This window comes from Chironomus tepperi, unplaced genomic scaffold (genome assembly GCF_022539635.2).
Source record: "Chironomus tepperi strain 1889 unplaced genomic scaffold, CSIRO-AGI_Ctep_v1 contig_123, whole genome shotgun sequence".
NCBI classification, from domain to species: Eukaryota; Metazoa; Arthropoda; class Insecta; order Diptera; family Chironomidae; genus Chironomus; species Chironomus tepperi.
In genome coordinates, this window is record NW_027226245.1 from 1,541,242 (window position 1) to 1,560,959 (window position 19,718).

General features: G+C 32.1%; 2 protein-coding genes across 2 annotated transcripts; one reads left to right on the forward strand and one right to left on the reverse strand.

The window, feature by feature from the left end:
* The first annotated feature begins 161 nt into the window (after window positions 1–161).
* dock (SH2/SH3 adaptor protein dock) lies at window positions 162–3,942 on the forward strand. Its single transcript, XM_070636277.1, has 5 exons — window positions 162–289; window positions 935–1,208; window positions 1,364–1,795; window positions 2,121–2,650; window positions 2,726–3,942. The coding sequence occupies exons 2-5, from the start codon at window positions 1,181–1,183 to the stop codon at window positions 2,933–2,935; spliced, it is 1,200 nt and encodes a 399-aa protein (XP_070492378.1). The 5' UTR covers window positions 162–289; window positions 935–1,180; the 3' UTR covers window positions 2,936–3,942.
* Window positions 3,943–12,852: 8,910 nt separating this feature from the next.
* On the reverse strand, window positions 12,853–16,077 carry Arr1 (arrestin 1). Its single transcript, XM_070636333.1, has 2 exons — window positions 15,034–16,077; window positions 12,853–14,710 (listed from the first exon to the last, which is right to left on the reverse strand). Exons 1-2 carry the CDS (start codon window positions 15,960–15,962, stop codon window positions 14,488–14,490), a joined length of 1,152 nt encoding a protein of 383 aa, XP_070492434.1. The 5' UTR covers window positions 15,963–16,077; the 3' UTR covers window positions 12,853–14,487.
* Between the last annotated feature and the right edge of the window lie 3,641 nt (window positions 16,078–19,718).

Here is a 19,718-nt window from a genome sequence, read left to right on the forward strand (position 1 = left end):
AATAATCACAAAAATTACATCCAAAATGTCAAAAACACTCAATTAACTCAATACCAACAAAATACCCTTCAACCAAAAATTAACGGCCATCTGCGATTCAAATTTCGACGAATACAAACACAGCAACTTTGCTGAATTAAAAAAAAAATTAAAAACCAAAAGAAGAGAAAAAAAAATAATAATTTAAAGATTTTTGTGGATAATTGAGGAACCAGCTGAAATAAAAATCTTATCAGTAATAGCATTAGCCACATGAGCAGCTTAGCAATGATAAAATAGTAAATTAAAAGTGAGTGTAATTAGTGAAAAATGAGAGATAAAAACTTGCAAATCTAAATTTGTTCAATATTATTTTATTTCATCAATTAAATCCAGTAAATTCGATGAATTTCGTGATTAAAAGCCGTAAAAATGAAAGAAAATCGATAAAAATTAACATTTACAAATGAATATTTGACATTTTGGCGGTACTTAAAGACATAATTCAAGCAATAAAATTTTCTCGCTGCCAAGTTTTCTTTTCAGTGATTTTTCACAAAATGTCACATTTTCTCTGAGATTTTCGCAATTATCTATGTAGCATAAAGTGACAATAATAAGCCGTGAGCATCAACTCAACACTATTTTCGTTAAATAACAAATCCTACGCATCACATCCAGTGAATTTCTTATCATAATTTCTGTCTCAAAAAACACCGAAAAAAAAGGGTGGAAGTAGCGCCCAACAACAAACAAACATTTATCGATTTTTCCTTATTTTTTTTTCCCTACTACCATATCGTCTCTTACTCTCTCCCCCTCGTGTGCTTCGCTTTGGGAAAAATATTTTATACTGAAATTTCAATGACCTTTTTATTTCCATGCTGCTTAACTGCGCTTAGTTTTTCTTGTGCATAAATCTCATTGTGTGTTTATTTATTTTTGTGTACCACAGGTTCTCATGCGGTGTATTTTAATGGAACCAATTGTATAATTTTTAATGATTTTAAATTGATTTTAAACGAAAATTGTGAAGCAGTGTCTAAAAAGTGCATAAAACAATAAAAAAAAGACATTTTTGTATGATTCATTGATAAAAAGAAGACACAGATTAGCAAGAAGGAGATAAAGGACTGTAAAAGACCCAAAAAAACAGCAGCAAAAAGAATTAAAAATTTTTTCGATTCGAAAGAATTCTCAAATGGCAGGAACAGGAAACATGAGACAAGGTAAACAACTTTTACTACGAATTTGCCTATAAATTACATATTCAGTCTATAAATTTTATTTAATTCTTCTTTACTTCAAATTGTCGTCGTCGCACTATAAATGGACTATCTAAATTAACTGACTGATGAATGAAAATATAAAAAAAATAATATAGAAGACACAGCAACATACGTAGTCGCAAAATACGATTATTCAGCACAAGGTGCACAAGAATTAGATTTAAGAAAAAATGAACGTTATTTATTGGTGGATGATAGTAAACATTGGTGGCGTGTACAAGATGCAAGAAATCAATCTGGTTATGTGCCGAGTAATTATGTTAAAAAAGAGAAAAAGTCAGTATCATTATTCGATAGCTTCAAGAAGAAGGTGAAAAAAGGCACAAATTCAACGAGGACACTTCCGAATTCATCACCGTCTCGTCAAGTTGACTCACCGACGCCGACAATGGGACGTAAACTTCCACCAGATCCGTCAGAAGCTATCGGATCGGCCATAGTAAAATATAATTATCAAGCACAACAAGCCGATGAATTGTCATTGACGAAAGGCACAAGGATTTTGATACTTGAGAAAAGCAATGATGGTGAGTAGTTGTTTGATAGCTAGAAGTGTCTGGTAAGAGATACAATGTGGTTTGGTTAGTGCTGTAGCAAAAGTTACGATTCCTTTAGTGAAATATCAGTTCCAAGACATAAGTTTGAAGCTTAAAACTTCAAAATTCTTTGAAATTGCCTGATATGCAACCTTGCACCCTCTGAATCATAGACAACAGTCATAGTAACTTTCCCCATGCTACATCACTAATTATGACATCAATTCCACAAGTTGATTCATAAAAACTCAACATTGTGTCTCAAAACATTCAATTCCTTTATTAATAATAAACTTTTTTAATTAAATTCCTTTAGGATGGTGGAGAGGACAAAGCGGTAATCAGACAGGATGGTTTCCAAGTAATTATACAACAGAAGAGAATGATAATGATGAACTTCATACATATGCAATGGCTGAGAATGTCCTTGACATTGTTGTTGCTTTATACTCATTTAATTCGAATAATGACACTGAGTTGACATTTGATAAAGGCGATAGACTAGAAATTATTGATAGACCACCCTCAGATCCTGAATGGTTTAAGGCACGTAATCAGAAAGGACAAATTGGACTCGTACCGAGAAATTATCTACAAGAATTACAAGAATATCTTAATAATACTCCATATCGAGGTGGTCCTGATTCTATCGACAGGAGAAATGATGTTGTACATAGCAGTGCAACATTACAAAGTACACATGGTAATGGTACAAGTCAACCCGAAAGACCTATACTAAGCGGTAAAAGTTGGTATTATGGAGCCATAACAAGAAATCAATGTGACACTGTGCTAAATTCTCATGGTCATGATGGTGATTTTCTCATTCGTGATTCCGAAACAAATGTAAGTAAAATGTACTTTAATTATGTCTTATTTCGGTAAATTTTTAAAATTGTGTCAAATTTTCTTTTTTTGCAGTCCGGCGACTTTTCTGTATCACTAAAAGCTCCGGGACGTAATAAGCATTTTCGAGTACATGTTGAGGGTAACATGTACTGCATAGGTCAAAGAAAGTTTCATACACTTGATCAGCTTGTAGATCATTACCAAAGAGCACCGATTTATACGAATAAGCAAGGTGAGAAATTGTATCTTGTGCGACCTTTGCCGAAGGCCAATGGCACTTAAAAATATTGTGGGCTACACAAAAATAAGTTTTATAAAGTAAATGATATCGTAAGCAGTAAATAAGCGAAAAAAAAAAACTTACTTCCCATTAAATTGAGACAAGAGATATCAAACAAGATATTAATAAGAAAAAGGCAAAAATCCGGCCAAAAGCATAAAGTTTCCTCATCATGCGACTACATACTCAAATCATATTAAATCGTAACAATGATGGAAGTAAAGCAAGTTTTTTTTTATTATTTCTTCTTTTCTTCTTAAATCAATTGATTGTTTCCCATGAAAGTGAACTTTTTTTTTTAAAGCGTGAAAACAAACATCGCAAACCACTTGAATGAATCAACATAAATCGTGAATCAAGTTGGATGACTTTTTAAGCTGAATTTTTTTGTGATTGTTGAGCGCTTTTAGTTGGATATTATGACTGAGATTTGAATTATTTGACGGGGAGGCATGGCATAGTTATGGATAGTTCTGTGCTGTCTATACTGTGTGCCTCGGCACATTAGTGTACCGCCGAATTGATATAGATAGGCCATGAACCTGTTGTGTGTATTTTTGGTCATGGCACAAAAACGTCTGGACAACACTGGCATAGTCGATGTAGCGACTTTGCATCAGCACATTGACGGCAAAACATGATGGTGGCCTAAAGATAAAAAAGTAACCGAAGGCTCGGTTTTGACGAATTTTCGTGGAATCTCCGAAGTTTTGGTCTCGAAAGCTTTTACTTGATGGCACCATAACGGCCGCTTTAGCAAATTTTAACACTTAAAGATGAAAGGTGTCACATAATTGTCATCTGTTGTCTGTTTGTCTGTTAGTGCTAATCAGCATGACTCTGATTCCACGAAATATTTTCAATCTTTTCGGTATCATCAGCAAGTTATATAGTATGCAATGACAGTCGATTCCGTTAAGAGACACAAAAATTGAGAAACAAGTTTCTCTAGATTTGTAATTTAGACAGGAACGTCAATCTACGGCAATGTTGTCCAAACTAAATGCCGCAGTACGTACACGTGTGCATCCTAAAATCTTTGAAAATGCCATCAATTGCATGTCGTGCATAATTTTGGATATGGCTCAACACCAAAGTGTGCCGTGGCACTAAAAAGTTTGAAAAAACTGATTTAAAGTCAAATGCTATCCATACAAAGACAATCTGATTCAACCTACAGCACTTAACATCACAAAAAAACATGCTTAAAAATGTCTTCAAAATCACCGATTGTTTGTTGAGCTCAAAAAAGTTTATTGGGAAGTAAAAAAAAGCAACTTAAAACCATAAAGTTTCATAAATAAACAAGAAAAAAAAACATTTACAAAGCATAACTTTATATACAATTCGGTATCCATTGAAAGGCACTAAGTCGTAAATTGATATACATAAAAAAATAATATTAATTAATAAAATAATTAAAAAAAAAATTAATATATAAACAAAAAAATAAAATCATTTTTAAGGAATAAATAGAAATTATGAAAAATAAAGATTTAAATAACAAATAAGCGATTAATGTAAATTTAAATGAGAATTTTTCACAATTTGAATCATATTTGTAACGATTTTTCTTTTCTCGTGTCGTGTATAATAAAATAATAAATTAATAGAAGACAAAACTGAAAATTATCGTTAAAAAATTGAAAAAAATCTTTCAGTTTACATTCCATGTGCTCCAAAAACTATAAAATCCAATTATCTCTCCCTTTAAATTAAATTCCGCACATGGAAATCCGATTGTTGTTCGAAATTCAATGTCTGCATCAGTTCATATTACAATATCTCCGTTTTTTTTATTTGTTTCAACATTCTCTCAAGTAAAGACATAAAAACCTTTATATAGTTCACACACAGTTCATAAACTCTATTAAATTACAATTATTTCATATATTATATAAATCAAATTAAAAAGTAATGTAAATGAAAATCATTGATATGCTGTGAATATCTGAATTGAAGAAATAATATGAATCGCCCATCAATTTATGATGTGTCTATAATATGAAATATTTGCTTTTTTTATATATATGATGAGATAAATTCATAAAATATCTAACAACTTTGTTTCATTAAAATGGGTGGATTTGGAGGAGTTTTAGGGTGGTTCTTAGGGTTTGTCCAAATTTGATATACAGGACTGCATGTATGTAAAAAATTGCAGACCTGCGCCTCTAGAACAATAGAAAATGAATAATAGAATACCTACATCAGGTTTAAACCGGCAAACCACTTTTCTTATTGATAAATAGAAGATTTTCTGAGATTTTGGTCCAGATCAAAGCTCGAAATCGACTTTAACTTCATTTAGAGTCAGATCGAGTAAAGTCTATACAAAAACCTAATCGACATCAATCTCTGATCCAGATTAGACTCCATTTGGACACAAATACGTTAGAACTGGTCATTAACTGGATAATAACTTGCCATTCGAACATCTAGCTTGATTATCTGAATCAACAAGTTCTCTAATGGACAACAAGTTCTTGAGCGGACAGAAATATGTTAGAACTTTACATCTACTTGACATTAACTTGCTTAATATGCTAGAACTAGTCATCACCGGTGCGTTAACATGACATTGATTACTTCTTACGTATTTTTGTCAACACAGCAACTTGTTGATTCGGACAGTCTAAGCTGTATGTTCTATAAACAAAGAGTTGAAAGGTGTGGAGTTCATGAATCATTTTTTGATTACTTTCAAGCATTTATAATCATTCTAATCAGTTCCACACCCATCCAACAAATACGAATCCTCGATATTCATTACAAAACAAGTCATACATTAACGATTAAGAGACATATATTAAAATTCTTAGAAATTGCGACTGTTCCAGTGAATTTCTCATCATTTATTCATTATTGCAAAAGCTGTTACGATCAAAATCAAGCGGCAAAATGTAACATTAGTCAGGATTAATCTACAATGTTTCATAACATTTTATGTAAATGATCATAATAATTCTCAGAATCAAGATAATCTGAATATGAATAAAAATAAATATTTGATTGCTAAAAAAAGGGTAAATTCATTAGGCAGCTTTATAATAAACAAATACCTCTAAACATAGTCATTGCAAATTGATAATCCTTTACTAAATTAAAATAATTGTTCTAATAATATATTTCTGAAACCTTACGGGTTCAAGCTTACAATGGTTGTCAATAATAATGTGTTGATTGTCAGATTGTGACAGAATAGCTAATATGATTGAGAATGAATGTATACTGGAGTGGACAAAAATACGTTATGACTAGTTAAAAGCAAGTTAATGATCATTTAATGAGCAGTTTTTGCTGGTTTATTGTCATCTTTGGATATGAGATAGACGAGGAATAACTTATTAACTTCGTAATCTGTACAGATAAATTGTGATCCATGGCATGTCTCGGATATCGCTTCAAAGTGGCTCTATCGTTGTCTATCGCTTTGAAATTTCCAAACCAAATTGAGATTGACTAGAAATAAGAACTAAATTTGGCGGGAAAGTCAAACAATCATCTTATTCAAGCAAGTTATTGGACAGATGTTTCTGCCTTCCATTGCTTGAAGTTAAGTAGACTCAACCCGACTAATCCATATAAAATTCGAGTCAACTTCTTCTTATTGTGCTACTCAACTAGAAATTAACAAACTCTACTTCATATTATACCTGACTAAGAAAAAGTCAACCCGATCTAATCCAATAAAATTAAAATTATGCTAATTAAATAACAGGAAATATCAGAGACTATATTTCTAACAATGATTCATAGTTTGACTGCAGATTTGACCTTCATTCGCAGAAACTCTAACAAGAAATATCACCTTTTTCTCAAAGAAGATGACTCATTTTAATGAAACAAGTTGTGATCGCCGCGACAACATAATCCATTTATATATTAGCGAAACAACATTTATACCTTTTTAAATGCAATTAAACAAAGTGAAATGGAAGGGAAAAAAAACTATTTAGATAATACTAAAATATTGTGACATTCTATAATTATGTAGCATGAAGTTTGCTATCCAAAAGGCATTTATTTTAATTTCAACAGTTCTTGATATCGTTAAAGCATACACCCATATAAATGTTGTGAGCATGTTGTGTGAATACTTGTTGTATTGGGTTATATTGGGGAATTGAATGAAAATTAGAGGATAGCTTGAATAGGACGAGATGATTAATCGATCAAAAATTCGGTTCAAGGCCGGTGTGACTCTGAGTTGCCCGAACAGACAAGGGGAATGTTCATGAGTATGGTTACAAAATTAAGCATGCTCAATTATATTGGTTGAGTATACTCATGATTTCGCTATTTAAATGAGCATGCTCATTGTCTGTTAGGAAATTGGTGCTGGATTCGATGTAAATCTGGCACCATGCCAGAGTTATGATGGACTGGTGGCAGATTCATAGCGACGTGGTGCCAAAATAATAGCGACCTGGTGTCTGAGTAATAGCGACCTATTGCCAGAGTCATGCCGACCTGATGCCAGTGTCATACGAACCTGATGCCAGATCATGCTCACCTGGTACCAGAGTTATGCCGACCTGGTCACAGAGTCAAGCTGGTGCCAATCTAGTGTCGGATTTTGAATCGATTAATCGACTTGTGGTATTCGGGTTACCAGAGCTCGAATATTGTTAGAAGTCAAGTTGACTTGAGTCGACTTTTCAATCCAAAATCAGAGTTGACTTCGCTCTCTGCGGGAAGGAAACCAAGCTAATCGACAACTTTAACATTGCCCGATCACCCGACATATGACTCAATATCCAAGATTCCACCCATGCTCCAACACCACAACCCCATACAATCCATGATGAGAAACAGAAACAGAAAAAAAAATATGAAAAAAAAAGAAAAATAAAACATTTCGGATAACTTCATTAAATGTGTAATTTGATGTAGATTTGAGCTATATTATATATCTCTTCTTCTTATCGCATTCAAAGTTATCATTTTCATTTGTATTTGCCATATGAATAATTCTCTAATTGTACGACAAAATATTTAAAGTATCCAGAACCCATAACGACCCAAAATGAAGAATGATAAACAAAAAAAATGTGGATTAGAAAATTTTTTACTGAAAAAAATGCGAATAAAGTCGAGTAAAAATTGTGATAATATAAAAAAAATAATATCTTAAGCAACAAAAAAATAAAAAATTTGGGGAAATTTGAAATCTTTTTTCATTTTTATAAATCTTTTTGATTTTAAATGGTAGGACAAAAAAAAAAAATTAAAATAATTGACGATGGAACTTGAGAGCAAATAAATGTTCAGCGTATGTTTTTTCAATGATAAGAACAGCGCAAAGAATCTTTTTTGGATATGATATTAGGAGAAAAAGTAATAATAATATTGATAAGTGTTGTTCCTCTAGTGATTTATGAGGCGTCATGGGAATAGATAGTTAATTGATCTGAATCATGAATCAGATATGATAAAGTGGATATTAATGATTTAAATCTGAATATTTGGAGTATTAATGGACTTTGAATCGAATTATATGACTATTGTCAAGGTTTCAAGTCATATCTTAAGCTCAGTACAGGGATTATACTGAATAAAGTGGTAGATAGAATTCTTTTGGCTAATAGATTGATTGGTTAATGCCTTTTAACGTTACACTGCCTACCAGAATGTTCTTTTCTATTGATTGATCTTTAAAGATATTAGTTTGACAAACTGGAACTATATTGGTGAATTTGAATATTCTTAGCTAATCGATTGCTAAGAATTATGAAAAAAGGAATCTCTGTTCTTGAAGATTTCAAGATCATTGTGCATTAAGATATCTTAATCTGGAAATTTTAACTTTGATTAGATACGTCGAGTGACACAAATGAATAAGGATCCACCATGAAGCATTTAGGACTTCATTAAAGCTCTTTTATTAAAATCAAATGGAAGCTGCCTGGTAATTACAGCCATATTGACACCAAATTACGGCGGCTTCTATTTGGTGCTAATAAAATTGACTTAGCGGACGGAGCTTTAAAAGCTCCATGGAGGAGTCTTTCTCATTTGTGTCACTCGAGTGTGCTCTTAAATGTCTTTTTCATAAAAATTTCATGATTCTTATCTACAGTTCTGATCTTATTTATTAGACGTGGGATTTATTTTGTCACAATGTTCATTAAATGAAGTCGTAATCATGATCCAGGGTCAAACACTGTCGTAAATCTCGTTAAAAATCTTAAAATTCACAATTTTTACAATTTTTTCCTACAAAAATTTTAAAAATCTTGATTTAAATTTGAAAAAAAAGATTGTAAAATCGTGATTTTTTACATTTTTTACGATAATGACTCTAAGGTCAGAACTTCATGTATACTTAATTTACAAAGAGTATTTATGTTCATTGCATTGACTATTCTCAAATAAATAGAGGTATCCCGAGTGGACATAAATACGTTATAACCAGTTAAAAGCAAGTTATTACCAAGTTTTTTGTCCGATCGAGCATCATTTTTAAATTTGATCTTAATTTATTGCTCGAATCAATAGAATCAATCTTAAAAACTTTCAAAATTTTTCAACTCGAAACACCAAAAACAAAAAAATCTACTAAATTTTAAGAAAGCGATGTGTGAATATTTTATACGATATGGATATCCATCATCTAGAATAGAATAAGGGTATTACACTAGAGGAACAACATTTTCTTAAGAAAAGGAAGGTATGAAATTGTAGAACGTATGTGTGTAGAAGACGGTAAAGCGATGATATTTTGTAGTGTAATATTAATAGTTTTTTCATTTGCTCTACTAGCTGTAAATCTGACAATGATTTTTGATACGATTTTTTTTATTAAGTAATGAGATTTTATACTTTTTTACATCTTTGTGCTCTGTTTTCATAATTTTTTTGTACGACAATTGTAAACTTTATTTATATGAACGCCGAAACTTATCGCATTTAATTAAGTTGAGCGCTTTTTATATAGAAAAAATAAAAAAAAAAAAAATGTTTTTTGATATTCAAATGAGAGAAAAAAACTAAAAAACTAAATTATTTAGTAGTGACAAAGTTTTCTGTACTTTTTAACTATGACAAATTTTATGTTTTTCTTTACTTTTCCGCCCAAAAAAACAAAAAATGTGAAAATGCTTTTTAAAATAGTAATATAATTAATAGCTAAAGTTCTTTTAATCATTATGAAAATAAAGACAATTTTTTACTTACCATTTATTTCTTTATATCTTTAAAAGAGCTCGAAGTTGAGTCCAGTTGACTTTAGTCGACTTCTTCGAGCTCTGATCTTTACTTATAACACTTACCTTATGAAGTTATGCTCTTGATTATGTAAAATAAAACAAGAGTTAATTTAATTGTATTTAACCTGAAATATCTCAAAGAAAATTCAATGGTATGACGTTTTGTGTCTCTAAGAAGCTCATAATTGAAATGTCCGATTGACCTCATAATTGACCGAATGGCACATGCCGTGAAAAAGTCGGAAAACAGTGTCAGCGTGACTTTACCGTTAATCCGGATTTTACCGTATTCAACTCAAAATCAGCACTATTTTCCGTGTCTTTCGGGTTCATATATAATCAAAATAAAATAAATATTAAGCAATGCTTGAATTTCATCGAAATTTCCTGCCAATGTAAATTGTTGAATTCTTAATGACGCATTATTTACATCACTTGAAGATTCTATCAGTCATGAAGAAAAATTGGAGGATATTGATTTTTTTTTTTAAATAAAAGATATATTACGACGTATTATCATATTGATGATATGCGATGTTAAATAATTGCTAGGGTATTGTACTTTTTAGCGCATTTTTGAAATTTTTTTCAAAAAGGTAGCTTAATAAGACACAATGTTCGGTCGTTCGTTCGGCTGCCATTAAAAACTTTTTATCTAGACATCGTAGAGAGCTCGGAATGATTTTAAAAGATCAGTTCCATAAAGTTATTGGCGCCCCGGGCATTTAAAAGTTTCAAATCAAAGCATAAATACTATAATTAACAATTTTTCATTTTCATACAACAACAACAAAAACAACATCACGTTTTTTCATTGTTTTCAATGTGTGTCGATGTTTTTACAGTGTTTACTGAACAATGTTTGAATTTTTTTGACCGTTATGAGGTTTGAATTATGGAAATCCGTTAAATCATTAAGTTCTTAAATTTGTAGATCTTTAATATGGATCATGTTTTTTAGATCTGGAAGTGACCTGAATCTTGGTTTTTATGTCTGGAAGTGACCTGGATCTCGCTTTTTAGATCTGGAAGTGACCTGGATCTTACTGGATCTTGGTTTTTTGATCTGGAAGTAACCTGGATCCGGATTTCGTTTTGTGGGCCGGGAAGTAAACTGAATCCTCCTGGATCTTGTTTCATGGGCTAGAAAGTGACCAGAATCCTACTGAATCTTGTTTTGAGGTCTGGAAGTGACTTATTAATCAATTACTGATCGCTGGACAAAATGCGCTTAAGTCCCTCGATCAATAACACGAGGACTTTTGTACTTTTTTAACATGAAAGATGTAATACGAAGCTGTTATCTGAAACCTAGAAATGAGCATAATAATGATTTGATTTGCTCGAACCCGAGTGACATTAATGAAGAAGGGTTCTACAAGGAATCTGGGGACATTTGTTCTCGGACGCGGCTTCAACCAATATGACTGCCAAATAGAAGCAGCTTCCATCCATATGGCTGCAAAATAGAGTTGGCAACCATTTGGTGATAATAATTGAACTTTGGTGGAGGCTTATAAGCTTCGTGGCAGTGTCATGTCCCAGCAGTCAAAGAACTAGCTCTCAAGAGCAGTGTAGGCTGTGAGCAAAGCTCATGAACATACTCATTAAGTATATTAATAACCTGTCTCTCGAGAGCACCCTTTTTGCCTATTGGGGTTTGTGTCCCTCAACGGACGCTAAAGAGTCATCCCGGCGTAGAGCCTGATTTTGGATCGATCAATTGATTCGTGCTATTCGGTGAAGTCGACTAGTATTTGATATGAAAAAGTTGACTCGACTATATGCAAAATAAGAGTCGACTTCAAGTTCCGAGTAATATCAGTGACCTCAGAGTCATTTACTAAGAGAATCACAATAATCTTAAATTGCCCCCTTAATAAACCCCATAAAACCAAATCTTCAACACTAACTCCTTGCATCATGTCAATATAATTTGTTACTAAGGTCAAATTTCAATACCTTACGGGTCTTATAGTATTCATTAAATACTAATAAAACTACAAATATTACAGATGCATTAAACATTCAACCATGAAAGACTAGGTGCTAATTCAATGTCTGCTTAACTTTATGTATTTCGTGGTATTATTTTGGGGCCACATGTGAGAAATAAAAAAAATGCTTGGATTTTCTCAACTTATGAAATTCTCACATAATACCTGGAATTATTCACGTCGCATGTTGTGATTGTCGCGTCATAAATCTCAGCATTTATTGTGATAATTGATTATGAAAATATGATTCTTATGAATGCTAAATTGTCATACCATTGAAGCCATACTATGCTGAAAATACTTTATGCTTTAAACATAAACATTTTAACAAAAAGTAAAAAAGAAAAATTTATTATGAAAAATTACCCAAAAAATAGAGGAAAAGAACTCAATTATAAGCCGTTTTGGAATATAAATTGAAACTTATTAAAATTGATGATTAACGAATCTTGAGCACTTCCACTTGAAGAAAATTATGAAAGGAAAAATATAGAGAAGAAAACTGAAAAAAATAATTGTTTTGGCACAACATGAATCATAAAGACGAGTAAAATGAAAAAGTTTTGTCTATAATAGTGAGTCGTAGAATATGGTAAATCAATCCATTAATTTATACGTTTTTAAAAAATGAAAAATGAAAGAAAAACAAAATGAAATAAATTAAGTGAGAAAAAAAAAAATAATAACAAATTTTGACTTTTTATGGTGAATTTAATATTTTGGATATATTCTAATTTATTGCACAGGATATCATACAGATAATTTTTTATAATTTTTCAGATTTTTCATTAAATTATTGACTAGATAATTTCAATCTTGATTGTTTCATACTGGATAATTTTTTTGCTGATATAATATTATGAGAATTTTTATAGCACATTTTACTATTAGGAATAGATAATCGGATGTTCGCTTAAATTTCACGTTAATTTAGGTTCTCTAGAATTTTATGCAGTCTAAATAAATATGTATTATTTAAGGTTGAGGTGAGTTCAATTGACTATAGTGATTCGATACTAATCAGACCCTAACAGGCAAAGAGACCGCTTTTAGGTATCGTAGTGATCTGTAAGACTCTTTGCCTGTCAAGGAGAGCTCGAAGTCGACTCGGATTTCGTATCCTGAGTGGACAAAAATTTATTAGAATTAGATGTCAACTGGACATTGTCTAAGAAATTCTAACGTATTATTGTTCCATCGTTTATGGAAAAGTGGTCAAGTCGACTCGACTCCATATAAAATTTGAGTCGACTTTGAGCTCTGATACTAATAATTTGTTAATAAATTATATTAATATTTCATTGCTGATATGAATATTCAGAAACTTTGAATTTCGATAAATGGCTAAAACGAAAATTCTAAGGCTCTGTAACTTTTAACAATAAAGTTTCCCTAACAGACAATGAGCATACTCATTTAAATAAGCATACTCAATCAATATAGTTGAGTATTCTCAATATTTAGAGCATACACTCCTTGTCTGTTCAGGGTTAACTATTTATGTCAATAAAATCCAGTCAAATATGCTCAGTTATCTAAATATAAACTTCCCTAGACTGTCAAATGAACAGTGTAAGTATAAAACTAGTTTAGAAGTCATACATGGATACATTAAGTCATATATGATCTACGGCCTCATGTGAATAACTCAGAACTTGAAGTCGATTTGAATTTTGTATGGAAAAGTCGACTCAAGTCAACTCGAACTCCAAATAAATTCAGAATCGACTTCAAGCTCTAAAATTGCTAAAACTATCTATAACCATTCATAATCAAATCTACTTCAGCTTTACTGGGATTTGAACCAATCTTCCAAAAACCTCATTAAACTTAAAATGCCCGAGTGGATAAATTGACGTAATGTCTAGTTATTAACTAAGCCTAATGACATTTTTGAGGATCGTAATTAAAATGTAATTGGTCATTTGCCGTAGGTCTAGTTATTAACTACACATCATGTCAAGTTGTTCTCTCGAATTAGTTCAATACAGCTATCTTTTGACTAACCATACCTATAGCATTTCGCCTATAGCCACAATATGTCCCGATATATATTTTACGAATTTATTATGACATATAGTCTGCTATGATCACCTCTAGTCTAACATAATCTTCTTAGAGTCACATCTATTCTTCTTTTATCACTTTTTTTTTCTCTATCATTATTTACTTTAATGTCAATTTACTAACATTAACTTCACTAATAAATCTATAGCTTCATAAATCCATTGATTTCTATGATTCCAATGGATTTCCTCATTTCACAAATTGTTAAAAAATAATGTTTAAACTCATAATTGTCATGGATGAAAATATTTTAAATAAGGGATGTCCATTTTAAGAAGCTTATTCTTCTTCTGGATCCATAATTGTATCTTGTCTAAATGTTTCCACATCAGCTTGCGAATCTTGGACAACAAGCTTTCCTTTAATGGTTGGTTTAGCGAACATCAAGACAAATGGGAGTTCAGCTGTCAATTCACCGCCCAATGCACCGAGGAAGAGTTTGACTTTAACAGCATATGACACAATTATTCCGAATGCATCTCGTTGGTCTGGTGAGGCGAGTCTGTGGATGAATAAGAATGAAGAATATCTGGTCATATGATAAATTGGATGTGACATTACATGGGAAAGTAATGGAATTGGGAATAGTCAAGGAGAATTTTGGAATTTAGATTAAGTGAACTGAATCTTTGTAGTAATGGATATTGGGATAGCACATATGTAAATATGTAAATGTGATTAAACAGCTGTCAATAAGCTCATATTCAACTAGAACTGTTCTTATTCCAAAGAATCACAACATGCTTTCCATTACAATAAAAATTAACTTCACTTTCCCAAAACAGTCACAACTACAGAGTATAAAACATAAAAAAAAATCCTTACAAAGTCGTGGATGCCAAATTTGTATCTTGATGTTTCAACTGTCCATCTAATGCAATTCCTCTTTTATTCTGAACAGATGACAATAACGGGTGAAGATAGATGACTTTTTGCAATGAGCTGCCTGGTTGTAATGGACAACCTTCTGCAGTTTCAATTGATGCAATTGTATTCCTATATTGCCCATTTTGGAACAAGACAACATCAACACCTTGTTGGACCATTGCTTTAATTTTCTTGACAACCTTATTTGAGTGATTTCTTATGCATAAATTAACAGAGATCTTCTCGCCATGATGATATAGTTGTTTATCCAAAGTTACTTCCATTTCCAATTCACCTGGTGATAACATAAAGTCTTTACGTACAACAGTACATGGTTGATTGCCTTGCTTACTTGGAGCATATTGAACTTTACGTATTCCCAATGAAATGGTCGAACGACGATGTGATCTGTCTGTTTCGGAATCGCCAGCAAATATTTTAACATAATATTGAACACCGCATGGTTCACCATTTTCACTCTTTGCTTGTTGTAATGTAATTGATGCTGGAGCCGATGGTGGAATATTAAATGTAAATGGAATTGCATTTGGTCCCAATTTTTTCATTAAACGTTCCTGAAGTTTCGTCAATTGAGGCTTTAATGGATCACATTTTTCAGGTTTTGGATAAATTTGTTCCGATGCCAAAAATAATTCCTTTTGGAAGTTTAATCCCATTACTTCATCTTCTTCACGTCCATAACGGAAGCTACAAATTAATTGACCAAAGACCTTACGACGATCATGCATATATTCCTCATCTAAAACAATAACTCCATCAACTGGCTCGACGGCTGAAATATGATCGACAAAATCACGCTTTCCCATATACAAATGGACTTTATTGTTTGGGGAACTCTTCTTATATACTTTAAAGTTAACGACCATCTTGATTGATTTTAATTTATTTCAATTAATGCACAAAATAATATTTATTAGGGAAAATTTAACTTGAGGATTTTTTTTTTATTATTTTCAATTCCGAATGTTACACTTAAGCGAACAATTATCGACTGAAGATGCTCATCGAATAGCGTATTTATTTTATATGGCATTTTTTTCTTTTCTTTTCTTTTTTTCCATTCAATACTCTTCGATTGTAGCCAATCGTGCTTTATCCAATTTGTGTATTACCTATCTATATGACCTAGTAGTAAGTGTAATAGAATTTGTATATACTTTTTTTTTGTATTCATGCACTGTGCAAAAAAAAAATGAAGATAATACAATTAGGGAAAATGTCAAAATATAATTGTGCGTAATTCTTGGTTGCCTTTATTATCTATCCAATTCCTCACTGGCAATTAATTTTTGTGAAGAGATACTGTCGCTTGTGAAAGATGTGGTTAGCTGGACTTTTTGGGTGTTGGATGGGATTTGGTGTTGAATTGGCTGTGTGAGTGATTCTTTGCGGAATGACAATAGACATACATTGTTGTTCCTTATATCGATACGAAAATTTGGATGTAATGGAATTTGAACATACTTTCTTACTTACTTCGCTGGCTGTACACATCAATTGTGATTCATGGCTTCAAATAGATTTCACCTAAACCTTTAACAAGCAAAGAGCATGCTTATATGGTTCGGAAAGACCACTACGGTACCTAAAAGCGACCTCTTGCCTGTTAGAGAAGCTCTATTGCTGACTTCGACTTTTAAATTTCCAAAGCCAAGTGCAAGACTATTCTTATCAACAGCTTCTTTGAGATTTGAACATACTCTACTGAATCAAATCTATTCAATGAGCTGTGAGTTAATTGTCATGACTATAATCATAGGTCAATTTTGTGTTGTGATTAGTTGATAATTGATAGCAATGAAAGTTAATATATTAAAACGAGATGCATTAAGCAACAACTCTGCAGTTTACAGCTTGTTTCTTTAACTTTTCAGAAAGTTCATCTTTTACAACTTCCTCATAATATTTTGACAATCTGAGACTTAAATTTTGGTGCTTTAACTTACGAAGAACAAAATTAAGACAAATTACAATAAATTCAAATTTCACAATTATTCCAAAATATTCTTTGAAGGAAGCTGTCGATCGAGACAGGTTTTTTGATATTGGAAATCATCAGCTGGAAGCCAGTGATGCAGCCAGTCTTAGTCTCCATCTGAGGTAGGCCTAGAATCACAATTGACATTTATGTCCAGCGAACTAAGTAAGTAAGTCAAAATCCCAAAACTAGAACATTCTGTTACCAAGGAACTTCAAAGCATCACTAATTTTTTGCATCTAACTCAGCAATTAAGAACTAAATTTTTGAGGTCTATGATGTATTAAAATTTATTGGAAAAATTTGTAGTTGACAATTATCAATAAAGTGCGAAACTCTGAGAAATCATGAGGTAAATTTTATAATATTTGATGATTATCAAATTAACTCAATGTGATTCATCATGAAGAGTTTCCCCGACAGACAGTTTAACATGAATTATCGTGAGTTGCTCTGATTGAGGGATTTTGATGAAGATGTAGATGTTAGGCTAGTGATAGGTGAGAGTTTTACAAATGTGCTTGGTAACTGGGCAAGTTTGGAGTCTAGAAAAGTCTAATTAATTGGATCTGGCTTAAGATCCAGGTATGGAAGTGATAATTTCAAATTCCGTACAATTTCATCAATAACAAAAGGATTTTTCATAAAGTGATCATGATCTGCCTTAATGTTCTGCCTATGTACATATATTCATAATATCAATCAGTACTAAACATTAGACTCAAACTAGATTGACAACAGAGTATGCTATGTACTCTATTGTGTCCATCAATGTCATCTATTTGTAAATAAATTGATTTCAAGTTATGTAAAATCATGTGATAGATGTAAGCTTATCACATGAGTATATTCTTAGCATTCCTAGGAATCAACTTCCGTCTATAAAAAGCGCTTAAAGTCTTCGAATCAACAACTTTCCTTGCTGTTCTCACTTCGTCCTTAAATATCCCTGAGTACTTAAAAAAGTAAATTTATTATGACTAAATAGAAAAGAGTATGTGTAAGTACAGCACGTTGTATGGATTATTGGGTTGCTTTATGAAAAAAATGTCAACACGAAATTTCTCGGGCTTCACAAAACATGTGGAATTTTTATTAAGCAAGGTCGTTATGTTACTTTATGGCAGTTGTGGGTAACCTGTTGTACTTTGGTGTTGAGCCTAGATTGAAACCGTATATGGCATACTGTTCTTAGCTTTTCCTAAAATTTTGATGGTGTCACGGATCACAGGTTGCTCACCACTATTTTAGAAACACTTTTTCCACAATTTTGAAGCTACACTTTATGCATAAATCACTAATACGTAATATTCAATAAGTTTGGAATTAAAAGTAAGCTTGTCCATGTAAAACCTACATTGTCGCATAAAGAATACCCAAGTCTTGCATCAGTTTATGAATAAATTGTCGTCAAATCTCATCAGCATTGTCTAGAATAATAAAAATGCTTCATCATCAATGCTTACTCAAGATCACTTCATGTACCGAATTTCTATAAAATCAGCAATGATGATTGCGTCAAACTTTCTTCTCATTGTTTAAGATTTTCATGATAAAAATGAGCACACAAGTTTCAATTCCTACGTAATATAATTCTAAAGTCCATAAAAAAATTCAGAATATAGGACATTGTCCCAATATATCTTCAAATTGTCATTTACAGAATTCTCGCTAATTTACCTAATGATTCTGTGTAAAAAGACGCAACAATTTTGAAATCGATGAAAATCTTCCATGGACATGAGTAAATTCACGTCACAAAATACAATTCTACGTTTCTTTTCATTGATGACTTATGAGTAGTGATAATTTGATTTGGAATATTTCTTTTTAAAGACGGAATTTTCAGCATAGTTAGCAACTATAACTAATGTATTACGATCGATAGATGATTTCCGTGAAATGACATTGCAGAGTTTGTTGATCGATGTGCCGAGTGGTATGTGACTTTAAATTGGTATTTTGGTGGTTTTTGGGTGGGCTATGTGCATGCTATTTAGATAATCACTTGACGTATTGTGAATTTGAGTGTTTTTTATTGAATGGAGTTGATTATGTATTGACAGCGATCATAGTCCACGTCCTATCCTAACATGCAAGAGTCATAATACAGAAATTCAACAACGTTACCTAAATGCAGTCTCGTTGCCTATTTTGTCTATCTGAATCTTAGTTCCATGCTTGCCACATGAGCTGCATGCTGCTTCTATCTCAAGTTGTACCTTTTAAACAATTACTGGTCAAAAAAACTTCCATATTCAGCTGAATTGCAATATTTTTCATAGCCGCGTTTATTAAATGTCAGCAACTAACTCATATCTAGCATCAAATTCAACAAAAAACAACAAAAAGTCGGAGAACCTTGATTAGATATCTAGAATGATTTTTTTTTAACCATCCCCGAACATAGTGTCGTTCGATGGATCAAAATAGCCGTCATGGTGTCGTCGAGGCAACTTCGAATTTTTCCATTTAACAGGCTTAAACTCGGGATTATATAACATTCAATCCCGGGATAGAAAATTCTATTGGCAACAAACCGGTGCCCTAGATAGTAGAATAAAGTTTAGGGTCCGTCCAAGACGAAAAGGAACTGTGATCTGCAAATACGGTATCTGCGAAAGAGGTGCTCTAGCAAATACGA

Coding starts and splice junctions, on each gene's coding strand:
- dock (XM_070636277.1), top strand. CDS start 1,181: ATGGCAGGAACAGGAAACATGAGACAAG. Junction 1,796..2,120: donor ACTTGAGAAAAGCAATGATG/GTGAGTAGTTGT, acceptor AAATTCCTTTAG/GATGGTGGAGAGGACAAAGC. Junction 2,651..2,725: donor TTCGTGATTCCGAAACAAAT/GTAAGTAAAATG, acceptor CTTTTTTTGCAG/TCCGGCGACTTTTCTGTATC.
- Arr1 (XM_070636333.1), bottom strand. CDS start 15,962: ATGGTCGTTAACTTTAAAGTATATAAGAAGAGTTCCCCAAACAATAAA. Junction 14,711..15,033: donor AATTTGGCATCCACGACTTT/GTAAGGATTTTT, acceptor ATTCATCCACAG/ACTCGCCTCACCAGACCAAC.